This window comes from Gossypium hirsutum, chromosome D11 (genome assembly GCF_007990345.1).
Source record: "Gossypium hirsutum isolate 1008001.06 chromosome D11, Gossypium_hirsutum_v2.1, whole genome shotgun sequence".
Classification (NCBI taxonomy): domain Eukaryota; kingdom Viridiplantae; phylum Streptophyta; class Magnoliopsida; order Malvales; family Malvaceae; genus Gossypium; species Gossypium hirsutum.
This window is the reverse complement of record NC_053447.1, coordinates 8,391,074-8,403,984: the sequence shown is the minus strand read 5'-3', so window position 1 is coordinate 8,403,984 and position 12,911 is coordinate 8,391,074. Positions and strand designations below refer to the sequence as shown.

Genomic DNA, 12,911 nt, shown 5'->3' with positions numbered 1-12,911 from the left:
CTTATTTTAATATCTCATATGAGTTAGCCATAGAGATGGCAAAAAACTCGAAATTGACCCGATAGGGTTGGTTTTTTTTATTAAAGTTGGGGGACGGGGTGGGGCGGGTTAATTTTTAAAAATAGTCTCGTCGGGTAGAGGTTGGGTTTAGAATGAAACCACCCACCCCTCCCCGAGATATTTATGAAATTACCATCTATACATATTTAATATTAATTAAATTAAGAATCTATAAAATTTATCACTACTAGTCTCGTTCTAAAGTCTACACTAGTCCCCTTTCACCCTTATAAGGTTATTTCTCCTATTTTCTATCCTTTTAATTTAATAATTTATTAAAGAAATATTTTTTTTGTGTGGGTTGTAATCACACTATTTGTGTAAATATACATTAGCACAACTTGAGAGATAAATCATTTAGCAAATCTAATAAGAAATTGTGCCAAAGCCTTTCATATTTTTTATTTTTTAATTAATCATGGTTTTACAAAAAAATTAAAAATAAAAAAATTAAACTCGGGTAAGATTGGATCGACGTCAGGTATATTATTAATTTTCTGGTTCAGGTTTGGGGCGGGTTACATTTTTTTAAGTTGAGGTCAAAGCATGGGGATAGAGCATTGGGGCGGATCCAAGTGTGGCAAAAAACTGCCACGCCCCGCCCCGTTGCCATCACTAGTTAGCTGATGGAAAAAAAATTAAAGATTTTAGAGTTAGGACTAAATTGACAGATTTTATAAATATTTATTAAATTTTTTAGAATTGGAACTAAAATGATAAATTTTGTAAACAATGAGGACTAAATCAGTTGAAAAATTTTAATTAGAGAGCTAACTTTGGTATTAGAGCAATTAAAAAAAACCACATCAATCTGATTTAAAAAGTAGCTAAGAAGATAATTAATTATAAGATAAACAAATCATTCTCCTCTTCTGTGTCTCTCCTTTTCTTTCTTTAAACGTTCCTATTTGTTTCTTACTTTTTCTTCTATTCAATTTAAAACGTTATTCCCCAGTATTGGAGCTAATGCTGGCCGGATTATTCAACAAAGTATAAAGATAATGTCTGTGTACGACGTCGCTTTCCTTAACGCCGAGCTATCAAAGCCGACGCCGATTTTCGGGGTAAGACTATGGGTACTCGTCGGCCTTCTTTTCGCTTCATTCATTCTCTTCACTTTGTTTCTTCTCTCACTTTGCCTCACTGCCCGCCGCAAATCCGATAGAAACCACCACCTGCACCCTTCCCCATCAATCTCCAAAGAGGTTCAACAAATAATCCATCACCCATCCGCTGCCGATCACCACCCTATCTCGCCGTCCGCGGAGTTGGGAAAAATGGAGCACGGAATGGTGTTCTCGAGTGAGGAAAGTAGAGGGCCGACGAGTGCAGGTGCCACTGACACGGCATCATTGGGGAGTGGAAGTACGGGGCCGGAAGTGTCTCATCTTGGCTGGGGAAAATGGTATACTTTGAGGGAACTAGAACTAGCTACGAATGGATTGTGTGAAGAGAATGTGATTGGTGAAGGTGGCTATGGAATTGTTTTCATTGGCGTTTTAACTGATGGAGCTAAAGTAGCTGTTAAGAACTTGCTTAATAACAGGTATCTCTGGTTAATAAACTTAATTTGATTGCTAAGAGAAAATGATGTTTGTTTTTCCTATTATTCAGTCCATGCAATAGTTAGCTTCTGATCAAAATGATGTTCTTCTTCTTCTTTGTTTACTTGTTTTTATAGATGTATACAAATTAGCTAATCAAAATATTCTATCAAACCTTCAGGGGCCAAGCTGAGAAGGAATTTAAGGTGGAGGTGGAAGCAATCGGGCGAGCACGACACAAGAATCTCGTGAGACTGCATGGATACTGTGTTGAAAGTGCATATAGGTAGTGCCATTCTCTGAAATTAAAGGCTTTTCTTCCCCTTTTTTAGTGTTGATGCAAGTGACTTATTACCTGGTTTTGCTGTACAGGATGCTTGTATATGAGTATGTTGACAATGGCAATTTGGAACAATGGCTCCATGGGGATGTTGGGGATGTCAGTCCTCTTACATGGGATATCCGGATGAATATCATATTGGGAACGGCAAAAGGGTACATCAGCTAGAATTGTATTCTTCGGTTCATGTATACTATTTGTCGTGGTTCTTGTTCTGAGTGTTTAATGCATTGTTTTTGCAGTTTGGCCTACCTTCATGAGGGTCTTGAACCCAAGGTTGTCCATCGGGATGTAAAATCTAGCAACATCCTACTTGATCGCCAGTGGAACCCCAAGGTTTCTGATTTTGGGCTTGCTAAACTCTTGCGTTCTGAAAGGACTTACGTGACAACTCGAGTGATGGGAACATTTGGGTTGGTTGATTTCCTTTTGCAGTTTTACTAAAAGTTAAGATTATATGTTATGAATGCATACATGCATCATAAGAAAAATGTTTGTGTGGTTCATTAATCTAAAACATGAAAATCTTTTCTTCCTTCAGCTATGTTGCTCCGGAGTATGCTTGTACTGGAATGCTGAATGAGAAGAGTGATGTCTACAGCTTTGGAGTGCTTATTATGGAGATTATCTCTGGGAGAAGTCCCGTTGACTATAGCCGACCGCAAGGGGAGGTTAGACTTATTAAATTTCATCCTTGGCTAGTCTAGTGTCACAGCTCCTAATGTTGCTAAGTTGGAAATGATTTGATAATTGCAGGTGAATTTGGTGGAATGGTTAAAAATCATGGTTGGGGATCGAAAATCCAAGGAAGTAGTTGATCCTAAACTACCTGAGATGCCTGCTTCAAAAGCACTTAAACGTGTACTGTTGGTTGCTCTTCGATGTGTTGATCCTGATGCAACAAAGAGACCGAAAATGGGACATGTTATCCACATGCTTGAGTCTGATGACCTGCTATTCCATGATGTAGGCACCATTTTTTTGCAAACTACAAAGATATTAGCATTTATGGCACCTGAAGAGGGAGGCTTCATGTTATTTTCTTTGTGGACTGTCTCTTGTTTTTGCAGGAACGGCGGAATGCAAGAGAGCATTCAAATGGCCAGCAAACGAATAGCAATGCCACAAAGTTAGGTGGCAGCCGATTTGACAGGGCCTCTGCTTCTCATACATATGAAGGCAATAGCGAAAGGAACCATCACCAGCCAACTAGGTGGAGATAATGCTATCAATGACTAGGTAACTAGCAAATTTAAGCCTCTCATGAAGCATTTTCTTTCTTTCTTTATTTGTCTGTGTATTAGTTCCCCAGTGTTTTGATTGTATATGCTCCATTTAAGAAAACAATAATCTGCATTTATCTATGCCTTCTATACAATATGCATTTGTAAAAAAAAATGGATGAACTCATAATTGTTATACCATTTGTAATTTATTGTCTTCATTTATTTATAAGAAAAAAGAAAAGGTTTCTGGTTTGGTATTTGCTTTTGTGTGAAGATGAGTTAGATAGTTTGAATGGATGTGCAAATTACTTGCAATGCCTGAAATGAGATGAGGAATTGGTGGCGGACCATTTATTCTGACAGAAATAATATAATATAGATTAACCATCAACATCAGTGAGAAATGGACCCAACAACCAGCTAATTTGATGGAAAAACGACCATATGGGTTTTGTTGCATTATTGGAACTGGCCAAGAAACAGTAAGGGATGACTATGTCCTTTGTTTTCACCATGAACGGCAAAGCATCCTAATAACGACAATAGGTCTGATAGAATTTTAACTTGGACTTGAGCAAAAATGTTGTGTTTTGGACGTAGTCTTGGCCAGCCATCGGCCTATGGCCTTTTAATATTATCTACCAATCACGCGATGTTCTAATACTAGGGCGGAATTAGACCGGCGAATTAATTATTATTAGAGGGGGAGGCGATGATTTCATATGTTAAAACGACATAGTAACGAAGAAAACGATGCATAATAATATAAGACAACCTGACGGTGGAGTAGTTTTTATGGATTAATGAGATTAGAAAAAGAAGAAATGCTAATGAAGTTATGTGCAATAATGTAATAATTCACAAATTTTAAGAGAGATAATTATAAAAAAATATACGATTTTCATAAAAATATCATAAATACCATGGTATTATTTTTTAATATTATGTATATGTCATATTAAAAAAAGACATAACGATATTTTTGGCCGTCTAATTTTACAAAAAAGTTATTTATTTTAGCTCTTCTTTTATTTTTTTTTGTCCTCTTCTAACTCTTAAACTTGCATTGTTTGTCAAATCACCTAAAAAAAGATGAAAAAGTTTTTGTTAACTTTGCTAACATGACATATACGTGGATTTTCATGTGTATGATATGCCAGCATTTAATTTAATTTTTAAAATTTTAAAAATATTGTTTATATTTTTATACTTTTTTAATTATTTTTAGTTTTAAAAATAATTTTATAATTTTTTGAATTTTTAAAATTTTAAAAAATTAATTAAATGTTGACGTGTATGTCACATCAACAAAGTGAATAAAAGCTTTAATTTTTCTGTCCATTTTAGGGTTATTTAACAAAAATACATGTTTAAGAGCTAAAAAAAGCTGAAAAAAATATAGGGTTGAAATAACTTTTTTTGTAAAGTTAGAGGGCAAAAAAAATCATTATACCTAAAAAAAGAGAATGAATTGGTATAGGTTGCATTTTATATCAAATTTTGGATTTGAATTTTAGAATCGTTAAATTGATTAATTAAAATGAAGTGATTTCTTGCATATATTATACAAAAATAATAAACGGACATAATATTATTATATATGTGATATCACATAAGATTTTAGAAATAACATAATTTAATAATTTATCGGTTCAAAGAGTATACTTGTTATGTTAGGGATAGTTATAGTTGATGAGTTTTTGATGGGTGTGGGTGGCTTGGCTTAGGCCAAACATTTTGATTTATTTAGTTTATTTTGGACATCATACTTGTTTGTATTAAGATATTTTTAACTACTTACTCTATACGTGCAATGGTTGGTTGCCCAAGAAATGATCTTTTTTTCTTCACTTGAATTTAAGGAAAGTAAACATGATAAATGAGTGTGAGATATATTATACATAGATTCTCTGCATACTAATCAGCGGAACCGTAGGGATTTAGCGAACCAACGTGCGGCACTGCGGAGCATTTCCTCCTCCCTTTTGCTGGAAAAAATATTACATTGCCGTGTTTTGGAATAAAGAAGCGTGTTCCACCCGTCAAGCTTCGCTTTTCATTTTGACTCTAGTTTCTGGAAAGCAATCTTTTGCCGTGCTTTAATGGTTAATGCCCCCCTTTTTCTTTTTCCTTTTTATCGCACGATTTCATTACCTAACTGTAAAACTAAAACAATTTATTTAACTTCTTATTTTTACAGAAATTAATATCAAAACTAAAAATTATTTCGGATATAATAAAAATATATAATCGAAAGACTATAAAAATATAATGAATAGAGATAACTTTAAAAATATAAAAATATAAATTATTAAAATAATAAAATTATATTTTTACTATTATGAAATTTTAAATCTCTAAAAGAATTTTATCATTTCGCGTCTGGCAACCATGGAAAATGAATCAATTTATTAAAAAATAAAAAAAATACTTAATTAATACATCTCATTTTCGTAATGAGGCAAATCATAGACTAAATACAGTAATCGCTAGGAAACATGCAAGTGGCATGGCCGCCCATTTTTACCCGTTGATTTTATTTGGTACTAATTCCAAAAGGCTTTGTGGGTAGCTAGGGCTGACGTGTGGGTGTGGGCTCATTGAGAATTCAATTCCAGCCGACACTCTTTTTATAATCAAATACGACAATATCCAGTTCTGCTATTCGTAATATAATATCTCTATTTCCCCTCAAATCGTTGTCCTCCACGTACGTGTTCTGTCACGGAATACTCGTGACAGGCAGTGGTTTAATCAACACTCTAATCTACAACTACCACACAAAATAAAATAAGAGATAAAACCCACTTATTCCAAAGATGAAATTTCAACGAAGATCAAATACACCACGCGTTTGAAGCTTTCATAGAATTTTCCCGATTACCGACTTCTAAATCAGGTATACATCTCTCTTTTCTTCTGTGTTTCGTTTTCTTAATTTCTTGCGATCGTTTTAATTCGCGCTTCTTCGTGCGATTTTCAAGAAACCAACCCTCCCTTTTTGTTTCTTTTTCTTTAGATCTTTTCGATTTGCCAATCTTTTTAGGATTTTGAAGATACACAAACTTTTTTTTTTGAATTTTTTTGTAGTTGAAGATTATTAGGTATCGCTTATGATTCTTTAAGCTTCAGTTCTTAACAAAGCACTATCTATCTGTGTAGAATTTTTTCTTCTACTCGATATAGCGGTATTTTGATTTAAGGTTCTAATACTGTGTAAGTTTTTTTTTTTTGTTTTGGATTTTTAAAATCTACGTTTGTTTGACTTTATGTTTCTGGGTGTCTTTGTTATATATATATATATGCTTGATTCATTAGATCTGGATCTAGTTTACGTGTTTATGACTTTGAATGTTAAAGCTGTGTTTAAAGAGGTGAATTTAGTGTTATATTGAAATTTCAGGTACAGAATAATTTGATTTGATTTTTATGTATAAATAACGTAGATGTGGATAACCATAAAGGAAATGAAGGCAACCAAGCTGATCTTTGTTTGCTGCACCATATCTTTTGCACGTATTAGTCATGCTTTTGATGTTGAATAATTGGTCTTCTCTGTGGTCAATTGTTTGTCTTAATCTACAAAATTCAGCTAATCTAATTGGTTTTGAAGTTTGATATTTATGAGATATTGTGGTGATTAGATCTAGTGGGTATGGTTTCGGAGAAGGGTTTAAGGAGGAACACCCTTACCTTATTGTTGTGTCCTGGTACTAATGGTTTGTTATTTTTATGGAGATTATTATGGCTTTAAAACTTTGCCTGCGGTTGTAAATATAAAGATGGTTACTTGTGGAAACTTCCAGTTTTTTTTCATGATTCGTGGAATTATTAATGGTAATTGAGTTTTGAGATCTTGTTTCTATGATGATGGTTTTGATTTATTTTTCTATATTTTGCAGCAAATATCAAGATGAGCCGTCCTCAGGAACCACATCGCCCTTTTTTCCATTTTGCAAATCCTTTCCGTAAGAATTCACATAAGGGTTCTCAGTTTAATCCAAAACGTCATTCTTTATTGAATGATTTTGAAACCGCCTTATCAAAGAAGCTGCAAAAACTTGTGCCAAATGACAAGGGTGACATCCTTAGCTTGTCATGGATGAAACTAGCAATGGAGTCACTTTCTGAGATTCATTGTGACATAAAAAACCTGATAACTGAACTTGACCTCCCTGTGACCGAGTGGGATGAAAAATGGATGGATGTTTACCTGGATATCAGTGTGAAGTTGCTTGATATTAGTATTGCTTTTACCTCCGAACTTACACGGCTTAACCAAGGCCATCTCTTACTTCAATATGGTCTGCATAAGTTGGAGTCTGATTCCCCAGAACTGTTCAGTCGGGCCTCTTCCTCACTTGATAGCTGGAAACAACACATTGGCTCCAAAAATCCCAGAGTTGAAACTTGTCGACCTATCTTGGAAAAGCTTGTTGAGTCACTAAACTTGCCTAAGGTCAAGAACTCTTCCAAAGGAAAGGAATTGATGCGTGCTATGTATGGAGCTAAGGTGGCAACTACTTATATATGTAGTGTCTTTGCTGCAGCCTTCTCTGGTTCTTCCAAGAATTTATTAGACTTAACTGTTCCTAACACGCTACCATGGGCACAAGTTTTTTCTGATGTCCAAAATACTGTGAATGTAGAGATTAGAAATATATTATCTTGCGGAAAATTTACAGTTCTAAGAGATCTGGATGCTGTTGATGCATGCGTCAAGGAATTGTCAACTTTGCTCCAAGATGGGGTGGGGACAAGTGAAAGGGAGTCATTCAAGAATTCTGTTTCAGATTTGAGAAAGACGGAAGAGAAATTATCCCAAGGGCTAGATAATCTTTTGAAGGTGGTAGATAGCTTTTTCAAAATAGTGTTGATGGGGCGTGATGCTTTGCTTTGTAATCTAAGGAAGGCTGGTGGTGCCGTCCCAGATTCAGTGATAGGGAAAAATGTATAAGAGAAGTGTGAGGTGAATCACGAATGTAATGCTAAACCTTTCTGTATACAGATGGTTTAGGTATGAGGCCTTGTGTTTTCTGACCGGTAGGCGTATACAACCATGGGGTCATGCTAGTATGAGTGGTGTCTTATGATAGTAATTACTTTGGTTGTACATGTAATCTTTTATATCGAAAATTATATACAAGTACCATATTTGGTTGCTAATGTTCAGTACTTGTTGCATTGAATTTCCATTCCCCTCTGATATCATTGCTTAATGTGTTTCTAACCAAATTTGCCTTTTTAGTTCAGGCAAGGCAATTCTTGACGGATTTGGCTTCCCCTGTCTATTATTATCCACTTTCCATGTCAACCTTTATGCCATCATTTATCAGCACTTAACATGTGAAGGGTTTTGACAGAAAAATGAATTCAATGGTCTCAATTAAGTACAAATCATGATACTCAATAAGATACACTTTCTAATGTAAAGATTAATTGATTTTTTAATTATTTTCTAAGGGCTTTTTTGATATTTTAGCCAAATAAAATGTATGAGTTGAATATATAGATTAATGAAGCTTTATGTAAAAGAATTGATTATATATATATTAAGGAGAAGTGTAGACATTTTCATTTACACGAGTGTTCTAAAATAATATATATTTTTATTATGTACATGTATTTTAAAAAAAAAATATTATATCATTATGTTCATATCATGTCCTATTTATATAAGTTTGTTCATGTTTATACTTTATAATTTATTTGTACAGTGTTCACAATGTAAGAAGGATTATAAATTATAATTTTCACAATGTAAGTCTTACATGTTTGAACGATGATTAGTGTGTTGAAAAGCGGGATGTGAAGGGACCTCATTTTTAACATGCATGCTTTGTAAACATATATGACTTGTAAATTCTTTGTGTAGTTCTTTTCTAAATTTGTAATGGCTTATGATCTTGCCAGAATTGACATTGAATGTTGAAAACATACTCTCTTAGGGATATGACGCGGGAATGGAATGGGGGCAGTTTTAAATTTTTATGTTTGTGAGAAGTCGTCAGAATGGCAATACAAACAACTGTGGTAATGAAGTCCTTGGTATTTCCAAATTCACATATGGTGTTCAATCTGAGATTGGATATTACTGTGGCAGGTGAAGCCACAAGCTATTTCCCTGCTACTGGTACTGCTAGTGTTCCTTTTTCTTAGTCACACAGACGTGGCCATCGACTGGACTCTTATATACTACAGTTCCTCTGATCTTTACTTGTTACGAAGGCTTTTGTATGCTGGAACTGCTGATCCCAAGACTTGTTCGATCTTTACTTGTTATGGAACTACCTAAAATATTTGTAGATGTTGCTGAAATAAAAAAGATACTTCCGACATGTATTTTAGAAGCAGTTTCTTCCATAGATGAGAGTGCATTGGTTTTGTATATTTATATAAATGTAACACTTGATAAGATAATTAAGAAACAGAAACCCATAAGATCCCAACTATGAGAGCTCTTGCTACATCTAGCTACCAAACTTAGTTTTACTTTGCTACCATCAGTCACGTGTATTTCATCCTATAGGTACAACTTTTGAGCACCACTCTATCAATGGACAAAGGCTCTGCAGGGAAGTCACAAGCCGTGATTTTCTCCGGCCCTTGATCTGGTAGTTGGTCACATGGCCGAGGACTTACTCCACTCGAGATCCCCTCGACGTCTGTGCAAGTCCATGGCACCTTCTTAGCCTTAGCTGCCATTCCAATCGTGACATTGGATATGCAGATTTGAGTGAAAGGATCACCTTCAATCCCTTCCAACCTGGCAGCCATCGACACATTATCCGCCATGATGTCTCTGTAATTAATCCCCTGAATCACCGGCAATGCATTGGGATCATAGTGATTATCAGCATGTGCTTTATAGTTCCCTGTCATCCAAAACACCCATTTCATGGTATGCAAAGTCATTCCTTTGACGTATATGTCTTTCACGAATCCCCCTCTTCCTCTAGCAGTCTTGATCCTGACCCCGGATTCCGTATGGATGGCCGTGATGTCTTCGGCCCTCACGTCCTCGATTCCGCCCGACATCTCGCTCCCCAGCGCAATGGCTGCGCTGTAAGGAGAAATGCATGTCAGCTTCCTAATGACTAATTGTTTGGTGGGCATCCCAAATGAGATCCCATATTCATCCCAACCGCTCTTCACTGCGATACAGTCATCTCCCGAAACTATGTAACTGTCCTCAATTCTAACATTCGTGCAAGAATCTGATCATCAAATTAAACACAAACAGTGATCAGAGCTGAACAACTTATCAGTTTTTGAAAATTACTATTGGGTTGAAACTTATAAACACTATACCTGGATTGATACCATCTGTGTTTGGAGATGTGATAGGAGCAATAATGGTGATGCCTTGTACGAGAATGTTACTGCATCATATAAATGAAAAAACCCCAGAATTCAATTAATCAATGTCATTTCCCACGTGGACGGATGTGATTGAAGAAAGCATATATGATGCTTTTTACCTACTATAAACTGGATGAACATTCCATGATGGAGAGTTGAGAAGGGTTAGGTTGGAAATTTGGATATTGTCCGAGTACATGAATTCGATTAGGTAAGGTCGGGTGTATTTCAATTTGCCCTTGTGGAAATTTTGCCACCAGAATGCACCTTGACCGTCGATTGTACCATTGGCCCCTGATAATTAACACATAAACAGGCTCATTATTGTCTTGAAAATGAATGTTGATATATAAAAGCGTTCGTGAACCTACCGGTAACAACGACATCAGTGAGATTAGTTCCAAATATAAGGCTGGCAAACCTTCCACCAGCTGCATCCCTTCCTCGACCATACGACGGTAAAGCCTTCAAAACAGGCCATTCGCTCATATCCTGAATCACTTAATCAAGCAATGAGAGTCAGTAGCTGGGTCTGGGCTACCTAAGACTATGCTAACAATATATTTGTTCAAAAATCACCAACTATACTATGCTATACTAACAATTGCTAGTTGATGCAACGAATCACACCTGAGAAGCAAGGAGAACAGCATCTTTGTGAAGATAGAGAGTGAAATGGCTGGTGAGGCTAAAGCTCCCAGTCAGCCATTGTCCAGCAGGAACATATAACTGAGCCCCGCCATCATTTGCATACTGGCTCAGATGATTAACTGCATCTTGAAATGCTTTAGTATTTGATGTTTTCCCATCACCAATTCCTCCAAAATCAGTTATTGATGCAGAGTGCGCTCTGCAACTCATAGCTATGTACTCAAACGACTCCAATATCCTTCCTTTCCTGGCCTCAGCTCCTTTTTGACCCAAAATTAATGCCACCAACACAAGGAGTGTGGCTATCCCAGTCACCTGCAAGGTCAACAAGGCAAAGTAAGTACACATTTTAGGCGTTTTATTATTAAGGTGAAGTTAGAAGCTTGGTTATAAACAGAAGGACAAGTAAGAGTGCAGAAGGGAGCAAGCAAGTCAAGGAACAATGGGCGTTTTAGATTGACATAAAAATAGTTTGGTGCAGAGACCCAAAACAGCTTTCTTTTGATTCAAACCAAGTGCATATATGCATTATTTGTTTTGTTTGTAAGTGAAGGAAAGAAAGCTGGGGAAAAAAAGGTGTAAAGGAAATTTACTTGAATTCTCATGAGAATCATCCTTGCCAACTCCATTGTTGGAAGACTTGCTTTGTGATCTGGTAGAGAGACAAATGGTGTCTTATATATAAGGTGAGAGCTCCACTGTTCAAATTGGACAGTAATATAAATTCAAGTAGGATTGTAAGCGTTATGCTAAGTTTACAACTCGTAGGAGTTTTACATTTAAGTAGAGATATATTGTATTTCTTTTTTGAAGTATAGCTGGATAGGGTTTAGTTTTAGTTTTATATTATTTAGTAATATATTAAATATTTATTTAATTAGGTATACATATATTTACACAGTTGAAAAATCCGATATTTTTAATAGGGTTCTTTTTCCTGCTTCATACACCATATTGAAGTATTGTTTCTACTTTACCATTCAATATTTTCTTGCACTTAAAATAATTAGCTATTTTTAATTATTTTCAATTTATTATTGTTCTTTTAGATATTTATTGATTATGATTTTTTTTCTTTATATAAACATCATTTTTTTTAGTTTAATAAAATATACATATTTCTTAAAAAATTATTTCTACACGATGTGGTAGAAAGCAACATGCGACTTGAAGGACATGATCGGTTGTGGATGTCAAAATCCACCACTTCCCATTATGTAGAAATGAAGCTGCTTTTTGCTCGACATCCTTTGTTCTATTATAATCCATCTTTTTGTTGGGTTGTAATGTAAATATTACATGATAAAGCTCGAAGAGAAACATTCATTTTCCAAGGACAAGGATCTAGGGTTAGTTAATGGAAATCAATAAGTTGGAACAACCTCATAAGTCTATTTGTGATATAGAAATTGAAAGGATCCAATTCAAACTATTTTCAAATCAAAAAGAAAAATTGTTGGAATTGGCATAACTTTTTTTATCAGAAGTGTATCATGCTAGAATTAGTCGTTCATGTGATTATTTGATAGAAAGGAAGAAAAGAGAGAAAAATAACATTTTGCTGTTATTTTTGAAATGATTAAATATTACCGAAGTAATGTCTAAACTCAATTATTCTCGAAAAACTTTAACAGAAATAGTTGTAGTTTCTCTCTCTTAAAGACGTGTAATTTTGCATTTTTTTTTTCAAATTTGAGAAATAAATTTGTGGCTAGTATTACATTCTCA

At 35.1% G+C, this 12,911-nt stretch overlaps 3 protein-coding genes across 4 annotated transcripts; 2 read left to right on the top strand and 1 right to left on the bottom strand.

Annotated features, from left to right (window-relative positions):
• The first annotated feature begins 885 nt into the window (after window positions 1-885).
• Window positions 886-3,427, top strand: LOC121203034 (probable serine/threonine-protein kinase At1g01540). The gene is made up of 7 exons (XM_041105900.1): window positions 886-1,606; window positions 1,786-1,890; window positions 1,977-2,099; window positions 2,187-2,357; window positions 2,486-2,615; window positions 2,701-2,910; window positions 3,015-3,427. The coding sequence occupies exons 1-7, from the start codon at window positions 1,062-1,064 to the stop codon at window positions 3,165-3,167; spliced, it is 1,437 nt and encodes a 478-aa protein (XP_040961834.1). The 5' UTR covers window positions 886-1,061; the 3' UTR covers window positions 3,168-3,427.
• Window positions 3,428-5,835: 2,408 nt separating this feature from the next.
• Window positions 5,836-8,336, top strand: LOC121223706 (protein BPS1, chloroplastic). 2 transcript variants are annotated; one of them, XM_041105897.1, is made up of 2 exons: window positions 5,836-6,069; window positions 7,073-8,336. In XM_041105897.1, exon 2 carries the CDS (start codon window positions 7,084-7,086, stop codon window positions 8,125-8,127), a length of 1,044 nt encoding a protein of 347 aa, XP_040961831.1. In that variant the 5' UTR covers window positions 5,836-6,069; window positions 7,073-7,083; the 3' UTR covers window positions 8,128-8,336. The 2 variants fall into 2 exon arrangements, with proteins under 2 accessions (XP_040961831.1, XP_040961833.1); XM_041105899.1 differs by lacking the exon at window positions 5,836-6,069 and adding an exon at window positions 6,097-6,386.
• Window positions 8,337-9,510: 1,174 nt separating this feature from the next.
• On the bottom strand, window positions 9,511-12,072 carry LOC121223705 (probable polygalacturonase). Its single transcript, XM_041105896.1, has 6 exons — window positions 11,777-12,072; window positions 11,163-11,498; window positions 10,904-11,024; window positions 10,652-10,826; window positions 10,482-10,552; window positions 9,511-10,387 (listed from the first exon to the last, which is right to left on the bottom strand). Exons 1-6 carry the CDS (start codon window positions 11,810-11,812, stop codon window positions 9,678-9,680), a joined length of 1,449 nt encoding a protein of 482 aa, XP_040961830.1. The 5' UTR covers window positions 11,813-12,072; the 3' UTR covers window positions 9,511-9,677.
• Window positions 12,073-12,911: the final 839 nt, after the last annotated feature.